At 45.5% G+C, this 23,635-nt stretch overlaps 1 protein-coding gene across 1 annotated transcript in view; it reads right to left on the minus strand.

Moving 5' to 3' along the window:
* Positions 1-631: 631 nt before the first annotated feature.
* The window catches only part of UBE2O (ubiquitin conjugating enzyme E2 O), a 187,776-nt gene continuing 164,772 nt past the window's right edge, over positions 632-23,635 (minus strand). Inside the window, exons 16-18 of the mRNA XM_063960415.1 lie at positions 11,766-11,969; positions 4,583-4,640; positions 632-2,850 (exon numbers count right to left, since the gene is read on the minus strand). Coding sequence (XP_063816485.1) covers positions 2,144-2,850; positions 4,583-4,640; positions 11,766-11,969 — 969 coding nt within the window. The 3' untranslated portion in view covers positions 632-2,143. The remainder of the gene's footprint in view (positions 2,851-4,582; positions 4,641-11,765; positions 11,970-23,635) is intronic.

A 23,635-nucleotide genomic window follows, 5' to 3' on the forward strand; every position in this document is an offset into this window, starting at 1 on the left:
CTTCAGTTTGACCGGATATTGCCTTTACATTTAGGCCAGATTTTAATTAAGCAGTTCACGTGACCATTGTAAGGCAGTTTGGTAACATTACATACAGCAACCCACTATATGCAACACACATTCCCTCTTTTGTTCTTGTTCCAGTAATTGCGAGAACCCTCAGTCATATAAGCAGAGGCATCTTTAATTAAACAATCCTGTAGAATAACATTAAATTAGCAAAAAAAAAAAAAAAAAAAATCGATCTCACAGCACTACACACATCAGAAGCACCAGCACTCAGAATTTTACAGCATTTTGGTTTAGAATTATCGTCTGCCAGCAATTTACTGTACATCTGCCCAAAAGCGGGATATATATGTTCAGTCATTTTCTTTTTTTATCCCCTTCAGCCCCGAGATCAAATTTCATTATATCCAGAATGTAAGGAACAGTAGGAGAGACAGATAATTATTTTGACAGAACTAATCTAATACACATCCATTAACCCCACACAGCAGGCCCATCATTTTAGGTCAAGAAAAATGAACATTCTACTGAAATATTCATTGTGGTGTCATCTTAAGTAATGGTGCAGTGATGACCGGTCAGCAGGAATTGTAAAGTGAATTTATGAGGCTCTAGTATCTCAGGGGAGCAGGGGTTAAAAAAAAAAAAAAAAAAAAAAAAAAAAAAGGGGGCAAAAAAAATAAAGTTATACAGCGCAGTCTATACATTGTTTAAATAACATCACACAGTCTACATCTAAATGCCCATTTATCACTCATGCTCTCCTCTGTGCACATTTTAGTGGTTTATTTTGCGTTAAGACTCCTAAACGTTACATACATAAGGGATAACTCAGAGTCACAAGTGGACAAGAGCTGGCAGATAACCCCTAGAGTAGATGTAAACATGCCTAGATGTCAGGCAGAACATAAAGGGCAGGCAGGAGTTAGGAAAGCATACTTTGACCTGCATTCTTTATGGCAGTGTTTTATTATATTAATCATTACAGGTATGCAGCTACAAGTCATGACATTGGAATGGATTCCCAGTCCAGCTGTGACTGATATCACGTTCTCTGCCCCGATATATTAAACAGAGGCATGTCCATCCATTAGCCTAGAACATGTGATTAGAAGGAATCGGCTAGTGTGCCATAGCATCGATTTAAAGGCTAAAGTCTTTAACCATTCTTTTGCACAGGGCGTTGATATGAGCCTGTGATCAACTTTGCCAATGCCACAAGGTTCTCTTATTTATTTTATTTATAGACATATTTATTACCATTATAATCCAAACTTAGAGACCAAACTAGTCCTTAGTGTTTTATCAGAGGTCTGTAATAAGCAGTACAAGATTACAGATGCTAGACATTTGATTGTGAACTCATTGGTTCTCTGTATGCTTGCCAACCTTTAATAAGAGACCTCCCAGCTGCCAATGATATGTACTGGCAGACACACTTCAATGCCCAGGTCAAACATGGCAAGCTTACTGTACTTGTTATCTATGTTTTCAAAATATCTGCCGTCATCGCTGCTGGACTAATCAGCGGCTATCGCCTGTACAGACTCACCAGGATTTACTTGTGATATTGTAAAAACATGACCAGCCTGGAACACCACGACAATGGTGATAGGCTCTCTTCCTACACTATTAATAATCGTGCAGAAAAGGTTTTGCCCCACAATAATACAGCTCTCTTTACAGCAGACATTCAATTGTTCGGATAGAGCCATCCTTCAGAAATTCCCTTAAATAAGAGTACCGACAGAAGAGTAGGTATGAGGTTAACTACATGACCCTTGTAGGGTTGGGTCTAGGACAAAGCCGAGGTAAAGGATCATATTTCATGAGCATTAAAAGGTACACTTCTCTGCCCTATAGCAGCAAGGCAGCCCCAAGACATTATGTCAGGAGCAGATTAACTGGACAGAGTAAAATAAGAACAGTAGAGCATACAGCAACATTTCAGCCATTATTATTAAGGTTACAATCTTGTGTGGTCTCGACTCGTACAGGAGACACTGTATTTTAGAAGTCTTACGTTACCCCAGACTTTTATATTGGGCCTAACTTGGCAGTGAAAAGGATGGGGAGAAGAGAATGTGTAAGATGAAGTGTGTGGGAAAGGCAAATAAAGCTGGGTCTCTCACTTCTACAAAGGTAAGGTCAGTCTGCCTCCACGGGGCTCCAAAATGCCAGCTTCCAAGAGTGCAGCCTTGTATTGACCGAGAACGCCCTGGATGCTTTTGATGAAGCCCTTAGATAGAGGAAACAAAGGGAAGCCGATATCAGGGTAGCCTCGTTTGTCAGGCAGAAAACTACGGTAGCTCTTTCTGCGTTTCTTTGGTTTTACACTCTGCTGCACTCCTCCAGTTGCCCCTCGTGGCTCCTCTGCAGAACTGTTGGTGGTACCCACTACTACCACTTTACCCATGTTCTCCAAGTCAGAATATTGTGGAGCATCTCCTGGTGAAAGAGTGGAAGCTCCACATCCAGAATCGTCCAGGTCTTTGGAACTCAATGAAGGCTCCGGCGTGCTTTCTAGCTCAGTGGGACTGTAGGGTACTATGCAGGGGTGCTCTTGGCCATTAGAAAACTCCCCTCCCTTTTCTACCATGCCGTTGGTTTCTAGCCATGTCTCTATTCTATGAGCTAAACGCCAGCCATTGCTTTGAAAATGTTCAAGGATCTCCTGTTGGAAGACTTCAACAGGTCTCCTCAGCATCTGTGTCATAGACTGAACCACTCTTATAAGTGCCATCTCATTGTAGCAGCGACTGTTCTCATAGCCTTCCTGCAGCCCACGGTCACTGTCAAAGCCAGCCTCATTGTAGTATGGTTCATTTACCAAGATGAGACCTACAGTGCAGAAAAAAACCAAGGGGTGGGGGAAAAAAACAAACAACGATCATGAACATTAAGATTAAACAAGCACATATGATCTAAATTGCTCTCTACCCATAAGCATTTCTATCATGGGTGCAATGTGTGCGGTGCACACGGGCCCTGGGGTGGTCCGGAGACCTACGTGCATGAGCAGTAGACTCCGGCACAATGCCGCAGCCTACAGCGCAGTGGAGAGGAGGGGGGCCCACCTCCTCTCTTAAAACTCTCTACCATACACTATATGGGGATGTGCCAATGGCTGTCATACCGAAGACTTCTAATATCTGTAATAACTTGTAGTATGTTGTTCTGCTTTATTCTTTATAATACGTATGTTTTCCTAAAGAACTGAAGTGATAACATCTGTATAACCAGTGAGATCTTTAATAAGTATACATATATTAACAATCATTCACACACTATATGGATAGATTATTGAATCTGTTGTAATACAGAAGTTAAGACATTGAAAAGGGCGACAGGGTCAAAAAAGGGCGACAGGCATTTTTTGGGGTGTTAAACATTTTTTTACCCCAATTTGTTAAAATGCTATACCTGCCACGCTTCTGGCACGGTGGCTCGCTCCGCTCACCACAAGGTTACTAATGGTTATAGTTTGTGACATGGATCGTCAATTTGATTAAATGCATCCGCTCGCCACACGGTTACTAAAGGTAATAGTTTGTGACATGGATGGTAAATGCAACAAAAGTTGTAAAAATGTTAAGTACCCTAAAAAAAAACAACAAAAAACTGGTTAACCTTTTGACCTAATGCATGTCGACCAGTAGTGGTCGACCTATTGACTGTAGACCTTTTTAGTGTAGATCTATAGACCGAATACCTTTTGAATCCTAACTAGGGTATTCAATTATCCGCAAATTCGCGGCAATTTTTCGGCCGAAAATTGCCGCGAAAACGCTCCATTTTTCGACCGGGTTTCACGTGAAAATTCTTGCAGTGAAAAGTGCAGGTGAAAATGGGGAAATCAGCCTGTACCCCAAAAAATGCTAAACTAACTTAGGAAAACAGAAGAGAAGTGTGTTAGAGATCACATTAGAGAGTTTTTGGGTACTTAAATTGTGTGAAATGGCAGTTATATGCATTTTTTTTTTAAATGCAAAAAAATTATAGAAAGCAAGTTTTTTTGAGCAAAATAAATGCTCTCATTAAATTTGGGGTACATGAAAATGGGTATAAGTATATATTTGGGTCATTTTAGGGTACTTTAAAAAAAAGTGGAAAAAGACCGATTACTCCCATCTGCAAGCCTAAAAAACACCTGTCCCACTCATAAAGCACCCCAATATACCTGTCCCATACCTTGAACCCCAATTTCCATCACTTTTTACTTTTTTACCACAAAAATGACATGTCATTATTGGCCAATTAAAAATTAAAAACTTCAACGTGCCTAATTAGTCATAAAGGGGGATGTCCCAGGAGTTCTGTACCATATCCAAACATTTTTACCTTAAAATAGTGACTTTTCCCAACTTTTCACCTGCTTCAGAGAAGGTGAAGTGAAATTAGTGAAAACATGATCACCGATAAATTTTCCAGGATAATTGAATAGGCTGTAATTGCATTTCACGTGAAAAGTCCGGTTTTTCACCCGAAAACCGGACTTTTCACGTGAAAAGTCCGTTATCACTGCTAATTGAATATGGCCCTATGTCTTAAATGAATAAGTTTGGCAACCCACCTTGTATGGATATCAGAACTTGAAGAAGACTAGACTTGCTTGTCCACCTCTCTGTACCCTGCCGCAAAATAAATACAACGTAATCAAAGAAATATCAAGTTAAATTATGTAGACAAAACACATTGATCTTACAAAAACAAATAATGAAGGTCATTATATATATTCTTCATAAATGAGTAAAATGTCTACTGCTTAGTTCATTTGCATACAGTGCCAGAAGCATTCAGGAGAATAGTAAGCAGGATAAGGTATTTCTAGGTATAAAAGTAGCAATACAGTTATTAATTTTCATTAGAAACAATGGATTTGCAGTAAATAAGCATTTACACATTGGAATCAATGTCTTCAATGAAATGTTCAAAGCTGTAATTGTCTATTAGCAACAGATATTGTTATATTCATTGGAGGTAGTTTGTTATCCATAAATTAAGTCCACATTTGGATATACAATACATAAGGACTTACTATCTATCTACTAATAACACATTTGCTCAGCCTGATTACATTTAGAAGTTCATCACCACTGATGAAAACTTGTCATTGATTTGTTGTGGGGTTTGCGAATCCCCAGATGTTGATATTGCAGTATGGTTCGGACAATGCATAGTTCCTATTTAGGAACCACTATATTAGTATATATTAAGTGTCTTCTCTCCTCATACAGAAAGAGTAGCCATTTCTGGTTTTAAAAAATCACTGCTGAACCCATTTCGAACTTCCCAACATATAGGGCGGTATCCAATTAGCCGCACCTAATTGACTGGCCCGGTGCTATCCTATTAGCATTATTAGCATGATTGCAGCCACTTATTGGGGATTTTGTATTGCCTCAAATCCTTCATAAAAAAATTTTTTTTGACAGGGTAAACAAAGGTCAGCGGCTTTTCACTGATCCTGTGTTTCCGTGCAAAAACGGGTAATTTTTCACACAGAAAAAAAAGGAGGATTTTGGTACTTACCGATAAATCCCTTTTTCGGAAGCCATAGGGGACACTGGCACAACTTCAAGACCGTAGGGGGATGATGGTGGCTTACAGGGAGCTGGCACTTTAAATAATCTAAGAAGTGAAACAGGCTCCTCCCCCTCTATCACCATCATCCCTCCGTTATGAATTAGCTGAGAGGAGACGGGAACAAGAGAACAGAAACTATACGAAGGAAGAGAGCATATATCAATTAAACACAACAGATCAACAAGGAAGTCAAGAGAACAGCGACGGGCCAGTGTCCCCTATGGCTTCCGAAAAAGGGATTTATCGGCAAGTACCCAAATCCTCCTTTTTCTGTCAGCCACTAGGGGACACTGGCACAACTTGAAGACTATGGGGACGCCCCAAAGTTCCCCCCTGGGCGGGAGATCGCCGAGGACCTTGCAAAACAAAACAGCCAAACCGTGAAGATGAAGCCGTAAAAGTATCAAACTTGTAGAATTTAGCAAATGTATGAATACTGGACAAAGTGGCTGCACGACAGAGTTGAGACGTGGTAGCCCCCTTACTAGCTGCCCATGAAGACCCAACTGAACGCGTAGAGTGGGCAGCAGTGGATATTGGCTGTCGCCTAGACTGGTGGAGATAGGCCTGACAAACATTCAACTTAATCCAGCGGGCCAGGGTCTGTTTAGTAGCAGGCCACCTGCGATAAGGGACATCATAAAGCACGAATGAAGCACCAGACTTCCTGAAAGGTGCAGTCCGCTCTACGCAAATCTTCAAGGTTCTCACTACATCCAGAGAAGGTGGTGTCCCAGAATCGTCCTGCAAAGATGGAACCACAATAGGCTGATTGATGTAAAAAGCCAACACGAGCTTGGGAAAGAAAGAAGAACGTGTTCTCAACTCCGCCCGATCAGGATGAAAAATCAAAAAGGGGGGTCTGCAAGACAAGGCACTTAATTCAGAAACCCTCTGGGCTGGAGCTATGGCTAGTAGAAGAGCAGTCTTTTAAGTATGATATCGAAGGTCAGCTTCTTCCAAAGGTTTAAAACAGGTTGACCGTAGAAATTCCAGCACCAGATTTAAATCCCAAGGAGCTGTTGGTGGAACAAACGGAGGTTGTACCCATAGAACCCCTTGTAGAAAGGTTTGTACATCCACCAGGAGTGCTAGGCGTTTCTGAAAAAAACAAAACGATAAAGCAGGTACCTGAACCTTCAGGGATCCTAGACGAAGTCCGGAATCCAATCTTGTTTGAGGAAACACTTAAGGTACATACACACGGAGAGATTTTAACTATGAGAGATTTTGACTGAGCGTTTTCCCTTGAACTGGAAGTAGGAGATTTTGACTAACTTTACCAGCGATTTTGGCTAACTCATTTGAGCAAGGGGATGCTTTTTCTTTTCCAGCGACCTAGCCAAAATTGACTTGCCTGCACAGTCTATTTTTAGCAGCGATAGCGACCTGGCGGGGACGCACATCGCTATCGCTGGCTGTGTACACACAGAGCGATATGCACTAACTTTCTGAGCGATTTTGACTATTTAGTCAAATTCTCTCAGTTATATCGCTCCGTTTGTATGGACCTTAAGAACCGTGAGAGAGGAAATAAATCCAATGGAAATCCTCTTTGATCACACCAAGCTATATAGGATCGCCAGATGCAATGGTAATGGGCTGCCGGAATTGGTTTTCGTGCCCACAACATTGTGGGGATTACACATTCTGGAATTCCTTTTCTTTTCAGGATGTCTGCCTCAATAGCCATCCTGTTAAACATAGCCGTGGTAAATCTGGATGCACAAAAGGCCCTTGTAGATCCGGACGCAGAAGAAGAGGTCAAGGATCGTCCGCTAGAAGAAAGCGCAGGTCTGAATACCAAGCCCTCCGAGGCCAATCTGGTTCCACCAGGATCACCGTGATGGACTCCAGTTTGATTCTCTTGAGAATTCGAGACAATAGAGGGAACGAAGGAAACACGTAAAGTAGGTCGTACGGCCAAGGCACAGCCAGAGCGTCCACAGCTTCCGCTTGAGAATCCTGGGACCTGGAGATGTATCTTGAAAGCTGATGATTGAGACAGGATGCCATGAGATCCACGTCTGGACACCCCCAGCGTTGTATCAGATCGTTGAACACCTCCGGGTGAAGTACCCATTCTCCCGGATGTAGATCCTGACAGCTGAGGTAGTCTGCTCCGCAACTGTCCACTCCTGGAATGAATACCGCTGAGAGAATTACTGCATTGCGTTCTGCCCATTGGAGAATACGTGACACCTCTCACATTTCCTGGCGACTGAGTTCTGCCTTGTTTGTTTGCATACGCTACAGCAGTCGCGTTGTCCGATCGAACTTTTACCGCCTTGGATCGAATAATGTGGGCAGCTTGTACCAGCGCATTGTAGATCGCTCTCAGTTCCAACACATTTATTGGCGACAGCAATCCTTGTGGAGACCAGTGGCCCTGAAGAAGAGAGTCCAACACAACCGCGCCCCATCCCCTGAAGCTGGCAACTGTCGTGAGGAGCGTCCAGTCCCACACACCGAACCACCTGCCCGCAGTGAGATTGTGCAGCTGGAGCCACCAAAGAAGCTAAAGTTGTCTCTCCGGAGTTAGACAAACTGTTGAACGTGTAGATGTGACCCCGACCGTTGATGTAACAGGTCCAGCTAGAAAAGGACATGAATGTAAACTCCATAGTTTCGAAAGCAACTACTATCTTCCCAAGCAGATGAATGCATAAACGGACTGATACCTGTCGTGGCTTGAGAACAGCCCGGACCAGTTTCTGTATACTAAGAGCTTTGTCTTGTGACAGAAAAACTCTCTGTACATTGGTGTCCAGGATCACACCGAGAAACTGGAGATGCTGTGATGGCTGAAGGTTCGATTTCCGAAAAATTGCTTATCCATCCATGTTCTACCAACACATTGTATGTTAATAGAGCATGTTCCTGGAGAATGAGATCAGATGGAGCCTTGAGGAGGTTGTCAAGGTACAGTATTATTGTGATTCCCAATGATCGAGCAATCATCACCGACATGACCTTGGTAAACACTCTGGGTGCTGTGGACAGTCCGAATGGTAAGGCTCTGAACTCAAAATGATCCTGTTGAATAACGAACCTGAGAAATGCTTGGTGAGGTTCCCAGATCGGAATGTGGAGATATACATCCTTGATGTCTAGAGATATCATGAATTCCTTGGGTTCCAGGCTCAAAATCACTGAGTTGAGCGACACCATCTTCAAATCAGTAATAAGACAGAAACTGATTTAATGATTTCAGGTTCAGGATTGGTCTTACCGTACCGTCTGGTTTTGGACCTATGAAAAGATTAGAACAGTAGCCCTTTTCCGTTGACTCAGTGGTAACGGCATTAGTATAGCTGATTCTACTAAGGTCCGTATTTCAACTTGAAGGGCTAAATGTTTGTCCTGAAGGATGGGAACTTGTCGTAAAATAGTTCTTTGGCAGAAAAACTTTGAAATCTAACTTGTACCCTTGGAAGATGATGTTGCGAATGCACGCACTGTCGGATATTTTGAACCAGGCATCCTGAAAATTTCGAAGCCGTGCTCCCACCGTACCTGGGCCCCGGTGGGAATGGAGACAGTCATGCCACGGTCTTTTCTGTAGGCAGAGATTGGTTGCTTGCCACGACCTCTACCTCGCAAGGGTGTAGCTCTTTCGCGTCCTCTAAAAGGTTGAGTGGAACGAAAGAATCGAAAGGAGGTTCCAGTATAAGAGCGTTTAGACGGTGGTAGAAGAGTCGGTAAGAAGGTAGATTTACCACCCATAGCTTGTAGAATTAACGTGTCTAGTTCTTTTCCAAAGAGAATGTCACCTGTAAATGGAAGCTCCCTGTAAGCATCAATCATCAGAAAAAACGGACTATAACTGGATAGGCCCGATAATGACCATCGGGCAAAAAACCGCATTAAAAGCCTGTTTTATTTTCAGGGCGAAAAATTACTGCGGCTAGTAGGATAATAGTATTGGGATACACCCCATAGTAACAACTTATATCTGTCTATGTTATAAGATACACTGCATATATTTGAAATGGGGATCATTTTGTGTTGGCTGCATTTACACCAAAAGCAGAGGTGTAAAATAGATTTGTTTTTAGATGGGGTTTAAATTTACCAAACTCAATCTTCATTCGCCAGTATACTGGAGACACCATTAATATTCAATGTAATGATGATGAATGAGGTTTTAGTTAAAATAAAAAAATGTTGTGTCACCTCCACAAGGTGCTCCTGACAGTCTTGATTCACAGAAGCAATTGCAGGGGGCAGAACCAGCATTAGGCAAGGGCAGGCTGGGTAACCCTATCAGTTAGTAATTATTAGAGTGGCTTCAGTCTGATTGGTCAGAGCATGGAAAGCCAATCTGCATTAATTACGCTCACTTGGAGAACAACCTCAATAAAGTACATGAAATTTTGCATCTTATACCCCTTTTTCACCTGTAGCACAGGTCGCGGCCGGGAGCCTGACACGGCTGCAACCCGTGCTACAGCCCCCTTTCCCACAGCGCTCACCAACCCGGCAATATGCCGGGTTGGTGACGGCGCTGGGAGATCACATGATCTCCCAGTGCTGCCCTTCCATACACTGAACGGGAGCCGTGTCGCATTGACCGTGTCGCCCCCGCGCATTTACCAGTGTTTTTAAAGCTAGTGGAAAAGGGGTATTAGTCAAAGATGCAGGGAAAAGACACTCTCTGTGTACCAGAGATGATAGGCTGCAACTTTACACACAGAAATTAGTATAACACACGTACTGTACGTCACAGATACACAACCGAACTTGGCAAGAGAATATGCCGTGGACGCCTGTATTGAAACCCTTTGTACACAGATTCAGACTCACAGATGTACAAGTACTGCAATTACCACTAGTTAAGTGTATGCTAGCAATTTAGCTTTGTTGCTTCTGGCTCTCGGTGCAGCAGAGTCACACAGGACCTGGCGTGCAGAGAGTGGCTATATGGCAGAACAAGAGCAATCGTAAATGAGAACACATCCGTAGACGGGTCTGGGACTCAGGGTCGACAACAAAAAGGTCGACACACCTTAGGTCGACATGGGCAAAAGGTCGACAGCAACAAGGTCGACATGGAAAAAGGTCGACATGGGTTTTTTATGTTTTTTTGGTGTCGTTTTCTTCGTACAGTGACCGGGAACCCCAATTAGTGCACCGCTTCGCTCGCCATGCTTCGGGCATGGTGCCTTCGCTTGGCACAGATTACCGTTCCAATCGTAGTCCACGTGGATCGTTAAGTATGAAAAGGTTCCAAAAAAGAAAAAAAATCGTGAAAAACTCATGTCGACCTTTTTCCATGTCGACATTTTGTCCATGTCGACCTAAGGTGTGTAGACCAATTGGCGCCGACCTAAGGTGTGTCGACCTTTTTGCTGTCGACCTGGAGTACGGATACCCCGTAGACTATGCGTTGTTAACACATGTAAAATGCAGTCTGTAACAGACAATGGGGGGTATTCAATTCAAGTCGTTACTGTTGTCTTGTCGGATAGACTGCAGTTTCCGACTTTTTTAGGGTGGATAGTATTCCGACCTATTCAATTGAGCTGCTGTTTTTCCGACAGGTCCGCAATTCTGGCTCGTCGAAAAACACGTGGATCGGCGGATTAGCCGCGGATCCACCTGTTTTGTTGGATTCGCGGCCAAATCAGACAGGTTTTAGTCCCATTTCCAACAATGTCAATCAGACTTTAAAAAAAATCTGATTGACATTGTCGAGATTTGCCCGCTAATTGAATACTGAAATGTCAGATCCTTTCCGTCTTAAAGTATCCAACATCAATTGAATACCCCCCAATGTGGGAAATATATGAAACCTTCTGAAGAGTGGTAAAAGTAAACACGCCACCCATAGCAACAAACCAGTTTCTACATATTTTATAAAAAGTATTTTGATAAATGCTAACTAGAAGAGGATTGGTTGCTTTGGGCAAATTCTCCACGTCACTCTTTAGAGCAGGCCTGACCAACCTGTGGCTCTCTTGCTGTTGTGAAACTACACATCCCGGCAAGCCTTGCGCCAGTTTTAGCATTCCCTATTAGTAAAATTGTGGCAGGGCATAAGGGGACTTGTAGTTCCACAACAGCTGGAGAACCACAGGTTAGCCAGGCCTGCTTTAGAGGACTTGATACATTGCTCCAATATGTGTAGAAATATTTGCTTCATACCCCAGGGATCCTGCAGCAATTACCTTTCCAATCCAGGTGCCCAGCAGACTAACACACACTTTCCCATTGTCATAGAGATTAGGATTCAGCCTCCCACTGCATTGAGACAGGTAACGGAAGAGAGGTGGCACAGCCGGATAGATATTGGGCAGTTGAATGTCAAACAGAAACAGGCCGTCTTCATATGGGGTGCGCGTAGGCCCTTTTATGAAGGCAGAGAAGAGGTCCTGAAGAGGAATGGAGAACACAGTATGGGCATGACTGTATTGTACATATCACAGACTTTAGTTTGGCTAATAATAGTCTTAAAAAAAAAAAAAAAACACGTGAAAACAATGCTCAGACAGACACTTGGCAATTAAAAGAAACAAAGAGTTACAGGGCACCCACTGCATGGTACAGAGCTGGCCAATAGGCACATGGATCGCTTACCTTTTTCCCTTCACAAGTAACACGGTGGCTTCAATAGAAGTAATATAAGGCCTGCCAGGCGTAGACTTGTTCGATTAGGCAAATCTCATGCTAAAAACCCCTATGCCAATATAAAACCTTTGCAAATAGAATAATCCCTTATGCCTGCAATTTATTTAGAAGTACAGCTTCTGATGTTCTTCACGGTCCAGTGAGACATCGGGCTGAAGTCTCATGGAGTGTCCTAGTTGTATCACGCCGAGACGAAGATGCATTTTTGTGCGAAAAAGAAGCTTGGCGCAAGAAGATTTCCATGAGACCTGGCAACTCACTACCACCAAGCATCTTGCGACGCGTGGCGTATTGAGGCTATATGTTTGAGGACATATGTATCAACACAACCTAATCTACAGCTAAAACACATCTGTCACGTATATGCTCCCCATGTGGGACACTTGCTAGACTGAAAGTGGTTAAGTAGTCTCATACTTATCCTTCATAGACTACAGAATTGAACGGAAACATACAGGTAAGTCGTCACACACAGCACACTATGCTCCCACAGCAAATTATAATTTATGGTGCCCCCTAGCTTGCCTTGTCTGTAGCATTATTTCAGCATTAAAAGGCAAGAATAGCTTCATCTCATCTAGCATGATCGTGACAGGATTGGATGTCACCCTATAGATAAGTATATATCCAAAATAAAGGAGCAAATACAACTTCAGGATCAGCTGATCAATTTGGTGCTCTAGGCAAGATTTTGTCTGGTGCCCTAAATGTGGGAGCCATAGGAAGGCACATGAAAAAGGGGCATGGCCTCGTGGTGCTTCCCTTCCCCCATTGTGTTGTGCTCCCTATTCCACACAGCCTCATCTCTCCTTGTGTAACTTCAGCTCCAGGGCCACCATCAAGGGGGCTCTGAGGGCACAGCTGTCCCAGGCCCGGTCTCCCTGACAGCTCATGTTGCTGCACGCCCGCAGCCGTCCGTCTGCCGCCCACAGCAATCTATTAAAAATGTCCCTCCCAAAATGGCTGCCGCTTCAGAGGAGACAATTTTTAAAGATACTAGAGGAAGCGGTGACCCCCTCTAGTATCTTTAATAACCGTCTCCTCTGAGGCAGCGGTCATTTTGGGAGGGACATTTTTATTAGTTTGAAGATCCGCAGCGGCGGCCGGGGAGAATCCCCCAATGAGCAGGTACTGGGCATAATGTGTGGGCATAAAATGGTGACGAGGGGCATAATATGGTATTGCACTATATGTGCATATTAATTATATCCAATTTTATTACAAAATTGTTTGTTTGGGGGGGGGGGGTTTGCAGTCTATTTGGTCAGTCCCGAGCCCCACGATTTCTGATGGCAGCCCTGTACAGCCCACACTAGTGTCTCTCCAGCCTGGCTCCAGAACATTGTTAAAACAGTGCTCATTAATACAAGATCTCAAACAACGTGAAGGAATCCCTGCAGACCTTTGGCTGCCTGCCATTGCAGTTCCTCTGCTCTGTCTGTCTTAGTGGTGCTATGTGACGTCATGATGTCGCACGCTGTGCAGCAAAGAAAGAATAAAATACTTTATTGCACCAACCACAATAAAGCTACAGCCCGAAATTGCTTTTCAGATGCCACTAGGCATTTGCCTACACTCCTTATTCCTAGGGATGGCTCTGTACCACTATTACCAGCTTTGGAAAACATCACTCTGTTACATATAATGAGCAGATTGTATAAGTAGTAAGGAATAAAGAACCTCCAATATGGAAATATCATGTCTCCATCTGCACACATTTCACTATGGAAGTTCTGTGGATCCACAATATTTGTTTCGACTATTCACCGCTACAGCTGGCTAAACAATGTATAGGGGTGGCAGGTAAGGGCGACTCTAATTTCCTAAGGGTGCCAAAGAGTGGTTAGGTCAGGAAGATCACAACGGGAAACACACATGGCCAATTTGCAGAAATCATACAAAATCAGAATGCCAGTGCAGTCCTTACATACTGATCCAGTTAGAGCTATAATTACTTTGGTGTCACTGAAAGACTAGGGGACATATTTACTAAAGTGCGGGTTTACAAAACTGAAGATGTTGCCCATATCAACCAATCAGATTCTACTTACTTATCTAGCACCTTCTAGAAGATAATAGCTAGAATCTGACTGGTTGCTATGGGCAACATCTCCACTTTTGTAAACCCGCACTTTAGTGAATATACCCCTAGGTGTAGGTAGATGTGGAGATTATAATAAGATTTTACTCACCGGTAAATCTATTTCTCGTAGTCCGTAGTGGATGCTGGGCCTCCGTAAGGACCATGGGGAATAGCGGCTCCGCAGGAGACTGGGCACAACTAAAGAAAGCTTTAGGACTACCTGGTGTGCACTGGCTCCTCCCACTATGACCCTCCTCCAGACCTCAGTTAGGATACTGTGCCCGGAAGAGCTGACACAATAAGGAAGGATTTTGAATCCCGGGTAAGACTCATACCAGCCACACCAATCACACCGTATAACTCGTGATACTATACCCAGTTAACAGTATGAAATATAACGGAGCCTCTCAACAGATGGCTCAACAATAACCCTTTAGTTAGGCAATAACTATAAACAAGTATTGCAGACAATCCGCACTTGGGATGGGCGCCCAGCATCCACTACGGACTACGAGAAATAGATTTACCGGTGAGTAAAATCTTATTTTCTCTGACGTCCTAAGTGGATCCTGGGACTCCGTAAGGAACATGGGGATTATACCAAAGCTCCCAAACGGGCGGGAGAGTGCGGATGACTCTGCAGCACCGAATGAGCAAACTCTAGGTCCTCCTTAGCCAGGGTATCAAACTTGTAGACTCTTACAAAAATGTTTTAACCCGACCAAGTAACAGCTCGGCAAAGTTGTAAAGCCGAGACCCCTCGGGCAGCCGCCCAAGAAGAGCCCACTTTTCTCGTGGAATGGGCTTTTACAGAATTAGGGTGCGGCAGTCCAGCCGCAGAATGTGCAAGTTGAATCGTGCTACAGATCCAGCGAGCAATCGTCTGCTTAGAAGCAGGAGCACCCAGCTTGTTGGGTGCATACAGGAGAAATAGCGAGTCAGTTTTCCTGACTCCAGCTGTCCTGGAAACATATACTTTTCAGGGCCCTGACTACATCCAGTAACTTGGAATCCTCCAAGTCCCAAGTAGCCGCAGGCACCACAATAGGTTGGTTCACATTAAAAAATTATACCACCTTAGGAAGGAATTGGGAACGAGTCCTCAATTCCGCCTTATCCATATAAAATACAGATAAGGGCTTTTGTATGACAAAGCCGCCAATTCTGATACACGCCTGGCCGACGCCAAGGCCCACAGAATGACCACTTTCCACGTGAGGTATTATAGCTCCACGGATTTAAGTGGCTCAACCCAATGCGACTTCAGGAAATCCAACACCACGTTGAGATCCCACGGTGCCACTGGAGGCACAAACGGGGGCTGACTATGCAGCACTCCCTTAACAAAAGTCTGAACTTCAGGCAGTGAAGCCAGTTAAATTTTGGAAGAATATCGATAGAGCCGAAATCTGGACCTTAATGGAACCCAATTTTAGGCCCATAGTCACCTCTGACTGTAGGAAGTGCAGAAATCGACCTAGCTGAAATTTCTCCTTTGGGGCCTTCCTGGCCTCACAGTACGCAACATATTTCCGCCATATGCGGTGATAATGGTTTGCGTTCACTTCTTTCCTAGCTTCAAATAGCGTAGGGATAACTTCCTCCGGAATTCCCTTTTCCTTCAGGATCCGGCGTTCAACCGCCATGCCGTCAACGCAGCCGCGGTACGTCTTGGAACAGACAGGCCCCCTGCTGCAGCATGTCCTGTCTGAGCGGCAGAGGCCATGGGCCTCTGAGATCATTTCTTGGAGTTCTGGTTACCAAGCTCTTCTTGGCCAACCCGGAACAATGAGTATAGTTCTTACTCCTCTCCTTCTTATTATTCTCATTACCCTGGGTAAGAGAGGCAGAGAAGGGAACACATACACCGACTGGTACACCCACGGTGTTACCAGAGCGTCCACAGCTATCGCCTGAGGGTCCTTGAACTGGCGCAATATCTTTGTAACTTTTAGTTGAGGCGGGACGCCATCATGTCCACCTGTGGCCTTTACCAACGGTGTACAATCATTTGGAAGACTTCTGGATGAAGTCCCCACTCTCCCGGGTGGAGGTTTCTTAGTTGTCCACTCCGGGAATGAACACTGCTGACAGTGCTAACACATGATTTTCCGCCCATCGGAGAATCCTTGTGGCTTCTGCCATCGCCATCCTGCTTCTTGTGCCGCCCTGTCGGTTTACATGAGCGACCACCGTGATGTTGTCTGACTGGATCAGCACCGGCCGGTGTTGAAGCAGGGGTCTAGCCTGACTTAGGGCATTGTAAATGGCCCTCAGTTCCAGAATATTTATGTGTAGGGAAGTCTCCTGACTTTTCCATAGCCTTGGAAGTTCCTTCCCTGTGTGACTGCCCCCCAGCCTCGAAGGCTGGTATCCGTGGTCACCAGGACCCAGTCCTGTATGCCGAATCTGCGGCCCCCTAGAAGATGAGCACTCTGCAGCCATTACAACAGCGACACCCTGACCCTTGGAGACAGGGTTATCCGCCGATGCATCTGAAGATGCGACCCGGACCACTTGTCCAACAGATCCCACTGGAAAATCCTTGCATGGGACCTGGCGAATGGAATTTCTTCGTAAGAAGCTACCATCTTTCCCAGGGCTCGCGTGCATTGATGCACCGACACCTGTATACGTATTAGGAGGTCTCTGTCTAGAGACAACAACTCCTTGGACTTCTCCTCCGGGAGAAACCCTTTTTATCCTGTTCTGTGTCCAGAACCATACCCAGGAACAGTAGACGCGTCGTAGGAACCAGCTGCGACTTTGGAATATTCAGAATCCAGCCGTGCTGTTGTAGCACTTCCCGAGATAGTGCTACTGCGACGAACAACTGCTCCCTGGACCTCGCCTTTATAAGGAGATCGTCCAAGTACGGGATAATTATTTCGGCCATTACCTTGGTAAATACCTCGGTGCCGGGGACAGACCAACGGCAACGTCTGGAATTGGTAATGACAATCCTGTACCACAATATTGAGGTACTCCTGGTGAAGAGGGTAAATAGGGACATGCAGGTAATCATCCTTGATGTCCAGTGATACCATGAAATTCTCCAGGCTTGCAATAATCGCCCTGAGCGATTCCATTTTGAACTTGAACCTTCGTATATAAGTGTTCAAGGCTTTCAATTTTAGAATGGGTCTCACCGAACCATCTGGTTTCGGTACCACAACATTTTGGAATAGTAACCCCGGCCTTGTTGAAGGAGGGGTACCTTGCAGAACCTAGAGATCCACCTGTGGGCAAGCCCACTGGTCCCTGAAGTTCACGAGACGCGCCCCTACCGCACCTGTCTCCACCTGTGGAGCCCCAGCGTCATGCGGTGGACTCAGAGGAAGCGGGGGAAGATTTTTGATCCTGGGAACTGGCTGCTGGTGCAGCTTTTTTCCTTCTTCCCTTGTCTCTGTGCAGAAAGGAAGCGCCTTTGACCCGCTTGCTTTTCTGAAGCCGAAAGGACTGTACCTGAAAATACGGTGCTTTCTTAGGCTGTGGGGAAACCCGAGGCTGTTACTGTGGATACGAGGTCCCAGAGACCATCCCCAAACAATTCCTCACCCTTATAAGGCAGAATCTCCATGTGCCTTTTACAGGCAGCATCACCTGTCCACTGCCGGGTTTCTAATACCCTCCTGGCAGAATGGACATTGCATTAATTCTGGATGCCAGCCGGCAAATATCCCTCTGTGCATCCTTTATATATAAGACAACGTCTTAAATATGCTCAATGTTAGCAAAATATTATCCCTGTCTTAGCGTATTAATATTATCTGACAGGGTATCAGACCACGCTGCAGCAGCCCTATTTATGCTGAGGCAATTGCAGGTCTCAGTATATAACCTGAGTGTGTAAATACAGACTTCAGGATCGCCTCCTGCTTTTTATCAGCAGGTTCCTTCAAGGTGGCCGTATCCTAAGACGGCAGTGCCACCTTTTGACAAACGTGTGAGCGCCTTATCCACCCTAAGGGATATCTCCCAACGTGACCTATCCTCTGGCGGGAAAGGGTACGCCATCAGTAACTTTTTAGAAATTACCAGTTTCTTATCGGGGGAAACCACGCTTCTTTACACACTTCATTCATTCATCTGATGGGGGAACAAAACACTGGCTGCTTTTTCTCCCCAAAAATAAAACCCCTTTTATGTGGTACTTGGGTTCAGGTCAGAAAATGCGTAACATTTTTCATTGCCGAGATCATGTAACGGATGTTCCTAGTGGATTGTGTATATGTCTCAACCTCGTCGCCACTGGAGTCAGACTCCGTGTCGACATCTGTGTCTGCCATCTGAGGTAACGGGCGTTTTTTGAGCCCCTGATGGCCTTTGAGACGCCTGGGCAGGCACGGGCTGAGAAGCCGGCTGTCCCACAGCTGTTACGTCATCCAGCCTTTTATGTAAGGAGTTGACACTGTCGGTTAATACCTTCCACCTATCCATCCACTCTGGTGTCGGCCCCACAGGGGGCGACATCCCATTTATCGGCCTCTGCTCCGCCTCCACGTAACCTTCCTCATCCAACATGTCGACACAGCCGTACCGACACACCGCACACACACAGGGAATGCTCTGAGGACAGGACCCCCAAAGTCCTTTGGGGAGACAGAGAGAGAGTATGCCAGCACACACCAGAGCGCTATATAATGCAGGGATTAACACTATAACTGAGTGATTTTTCCCCAAATAGCTGCTTGTATACATATATTGCGCCTAAATTTAGTGCCCCCCCTCTCTTTTTAACCCTTTGAGCCTGAAAACTACAGGGGAGAGCCTGGGGAGCTGTCTTCCAGCTGCACTGTGAAGAGAAAATGGCGCCAGTGTGCTGAGGGAGAAGCCCCGCCCCTTTTTCAACTGACTTTCTCCCGCTTTTTCTGGAATACTGGCAGGGGTAATTTTACATCTATATAGCCTCTAGGACTATATACGATGTAGATTTGCCAGCCAAGGTGTCATATATTGCCCTCAGGGCGCCCCCCCCCCCAGCGCCCTGCACCCATCAGTGACCGGAGTGTGAGGTGTACATGAGGAGCAATGGCGCACAGCTGCAGTGCTGTGCGCTACCTTGGTGAAGACCGAAGTCTTCTGCCGCCGATTTTCCGTACTCTTCATGCTTCTGGCTCTGTAAGGGGGACGGCGGCGCGGCTCCGGGAACGAACACCAAGGTCGGGTCCTGCGGTCGATCCCTCTGGAGCTAATGGTGTCCAGTAGCCTAAGAAGCCCAAACTACCACCTGTTAGGTAGGTTTGCTTCTTCTCCCCTTAGTCCCTCGCTGCAGTGAGTCTGTTGCCAGCAGATCTCACTGTAAAATAAAAAACCTAAACATACTTTCTTTCTAGGAGCTCAGGAGAGCCCCTAGTGTGCATCCAGCTCAGCCGGGCACAAGAATCTAACTGAGGTCTGGAGGAGGGTCTTAGTGGGAGGAGCCAGTGCACACCAGGTAGTCCTAAAGCTTTCTTTAGTTGTGCCCAGTCTCCTGCGGAGCCGCTAATCCCCATGGTCCTTACGGAGTCCCAGCATCCACTTAGGACGTCAGAGAAATATACTTTCTTTCTAGGAGCTCAGGAGAGCCCCTGGTGTGCATCCAGCTCAGCCGGGCACAAGATTCTAACTGAGGTCTGGAGGAGGGTCATAGTGGGAGGAGCCAGTGCACACCAGGTAGTCCTAAAGCTTTCTTTAGTTGTGCTCAGTCTCCTGCGGAGCCGCTATTCCCCATGGTCCTTACGGAGGCCCAGCATCCACTTAGGACGTCAGAGAAATATGGGGTAACTCAAGTTGATGAAGATGTAAGGCGGATCATGTTGTGAGGGGTTAGGTACGAAAAATCGTCAGTCTTGAAACGGACAGTCAGAAGGCACATCCCAGAGTGTTTTTCCCCTCCCCTTAGTGCCTAACGCTAACCTAAATCCCTGTACTTACCCTCGGGATGTGTCGGGATTCTGGCTGTCAGGATCCTGCTGTCTGTCCTCTGACTGCCGGTATTTTCACCGCATACCATTTGGAGACCTACGTCTGCTGTTGAGTTTTCCCTAAACGTCTACCCCTTTTTTTTCTAGTTTTTTGCAACACATTATCAGCAATCAGTATTCTTGAACATGGTTATTAGTAATGCAGATGTTACTTTATTCTTTGAAGTATGGCTTTTAGGAAAAAGGGGCTTTGAACTGGCATGTTTACTAAACCTCTCTTACTCTTTATATGGAAGAGGTGTTCCAGTTTGAAAACATGGCTGATGTGAACTGCATACTTGTCTTACACAAAGGACTGATATATACCAAGGGCAGTCCCTTTGTATGGGCTTAATGGGCAGTCAACCAAGAGCCCCACGATCCAAGGGGCCTGGGGCCCCCAGAGTTTGCAGCCCTGGACAATAATTATTTTCTCTGAATTCATACCATTCAACTCTTAGGATAATGTTTACTAACAATCTAAATTGATGATGTGTTTCTGGGGCGAACACCCACATGTACTAACATTTAATAATTAATTTAAAATTAATCTGAAACTATCGATTAAAATCGAGCTTTAGTAAAAATACTCCTTAAAATATTAATTGTTCTGAGAAATTTTGATAAACTGGAATCTATAAGAGAGTCTCCTTTCTAGGGGAAAAATGACCTCCTAGAAGTTCATGAAGGAAAATGCATAATCAATTACACATAAGAGTTTTTGAGTCTCAGACTTATAAATTCACAATTTATTTTGTTTGTTACAATGCAACAATTTAATAGAATAAGCCTAGCCTTTGTTATTTCCCCACTACAGCTCAGTGCCATGAGAGCAGAGGGGGAACCTTGCCACCCCCAATTACTCTCCTCTCAACAGCCACACCCCTTGCCTGCTGCAATACATACTGTGCAGAAAGCTAGCTCGCTTATTGCACACAAGTGGAGAATGCGTAGTACATCTTCAGTTTGTAGGGAACACAACAATTCTGATTCAGTTACAGAAACAAATGTCATCGTACCACCCTTCCCCTTCCTTTCCATTGTTTGTAAGCAGTCAAGCTTATTGCAACCGTCAGAACAATGGTCAATTAAAAATAAGAATTTAGTCACCGGTAATTCTATTTCTCGTAGTCCGCAGTGGATGCTGGGGTTCCGTAAGGACCATGGGGAATAGACGGCCCCGCAGGAGACTGGGCACACTAAAAGAAAGATTTGGTACTACCTGGTGTGCACTGGCTCCTCCCTCTATGCCCCTCCTCCAGACCTCAGTTAGGATACTGTGCCCGGAAGAGCTGACACAATAAGGAAGGATTTTGAATCCCGGGTAAGACTCATACCAGCCACACCAATCACACCGTATAACTCGTGATATTTAACCCAGTTAACAGTATGAAATACAACTGAGCCTCTCAACAGATGGCTCAACAATAACCCTTTAGTTAGGCAATAACTATATACAAGTATTGCAGACAATCCGCACTTGGGATGGGCGCCCAGCATCCACTACGGACTACGAGAAATAGAATTACCGGTGAGTAAATTCTTATTTTCTCTGACGTCCTAGTGGATGCTGGGGTTCCGTAAGGACCATGGGGATTATACCAAAGCTCCCAAACGGGCAGGAGAGTGCGGATGACTCTGCAGCACCGAATGAGAGAACTCCAGGTCCTCCTCATCCAGGGTATCAAATTTGTAGAATTTAGCAAACGTGTTTGCCCCTGACCAAGTAGCAGCTCGGCAAAGTTGTAAAGCCGAGACCCCTCGGGCAGCCGCCCAAGATGAGCCCACCTTCCTCGTGGAATGGGCTTTTACTGATTTAGGATGCGGCAATCCAGCCGCAGAATGCGCCAGCTGAATTGTGCTACAAATCCAGCGAGCAATAGTCTGCTTAGAAGCAGGAGCACCTATTTTGTTGGGTGCATACAGGATAAAAAGCGAGTCAGTTTTCCTGACTCCAGCCGTCCTGGAAACATAAATTTTCAAGGCCCTGACTACGTCCAGTAACTTGGAATCCTCCAAGTCCTTAGTAGCCGCAGGCACCACAATAGGTTGGTTCAAGTGAAAAGCTGATACCACCTTAGGGAGAAAATGGGGACGAGTCCTCAATTCTGCCCTATCCATATGGAAAATCAGATAAGGGCTTTTACATGACAAAGCCGCCAATTCTGACACACGCCTGGCCGAAGCCAAGGCCAATAACATGACCACTTTCCACGTGAGATATTTGAGATCCACGGTTTTAAGTGGTTCAAACCAATGTGATTTTAGGAAACTCAACACCACATTGAGATCCCAAGGTGCCACAGGAGGCACAAAAGGGGGCTGAATATGAAGCACTCCCTTTACAAAAGTCTGAACTTCAGGTAGTGAAGCCAGTTCTTTCTGGAAGAAAATCGACAGAGCCGAAATCTGGACCTTAATGGAACCCAATTTTAGGCCCATAGTCACTCCTGACTGTAGGAAGTGCAGAAAACGACCCAGCTGAAATTCCTCTGTAGGGGCCTTCCTGGCCTCACACCACGCAACATATTTTCGCCAAATGCGGTGATAATGGTTTGCGGTTACTTCTTTCCTGGCTTTTATCAGCGTAGGAATGACTTCCTCCGGAATGCCCTTTTCCTTTAGGATCCGGAATTCAATCGCCATGCCGTCAAACGCAGCCGCGGTAAGTCTTGGAACAGACAGGGCCCCTGCTGTAGCAGATCCTGTCTGAGCGGTAGAGGCCATGGGTCCTCTGATAACATTTCTTGAAGTTCCGGGTACCAAGCTCTTCTTGGCCAATCCGGAACCGCGAGTATCGTTCTTACTCCTCGCCTTCTTATTATTCTCAGTACCTTTGGTATGAGGGGCAGAGGAGGGAACACATAGACCGACTGGTACACCCACGGTGTCACTAGAGCGTCCACAGCTATCGCCTGAGGGTCCCTTGACCTGGCGCAATATCTCTTTAGCTTCTTGTTGAGGCGGGACGCCATCATGTCCACCTGTGGCCTTTCCCAGCGGTTTACCAACAGTAGGAAGACTTCTGGATGAAGTCCCCACTCTCCCGGGTGAAGGTCGTGTCTGCTGAGGAAGTCTGCTTCCCAGTTGTCCACTCCCGGAATGAACACTGCTGACAGTGCTAGTACGTGATTTTCCGCCCATCGGAGAATCCTTGTGGCTTCTGCCATGGCCACCCTGCTTCTTGTGCCGCCCTGTCGGTTTACATGAGCGACTGCCGTGATGTTGTCTGATTGAATCAGGATCGGCTGGTTTTGAAGCAGGGGTCTTGCCTGACTTAGGGCATTGTAAATGGCCCTCAGTTCCAGAATGTTTATGTGTAGGGACGACTCCTGACTTGACCAAAGTCCCTGGAAATTTCTTCCCTGTGTGACTGCGCCCC

This window comes from Pseudophryne corroboree, chromosome 3 (genome assembly GCF_028390025.1).
Source record: "Pseudophryne corroboree isolate aPseCor3 chromosome 3, aPseCor3.hap2, whole genome shotgun sequence".
Classification (NCBI taxonomy): Eukaryota; Metazoa; Chordata; class Amphibia; order Anura; family Myobatrachidae; genus Pseudophryne; species Pseudophryne corroboree.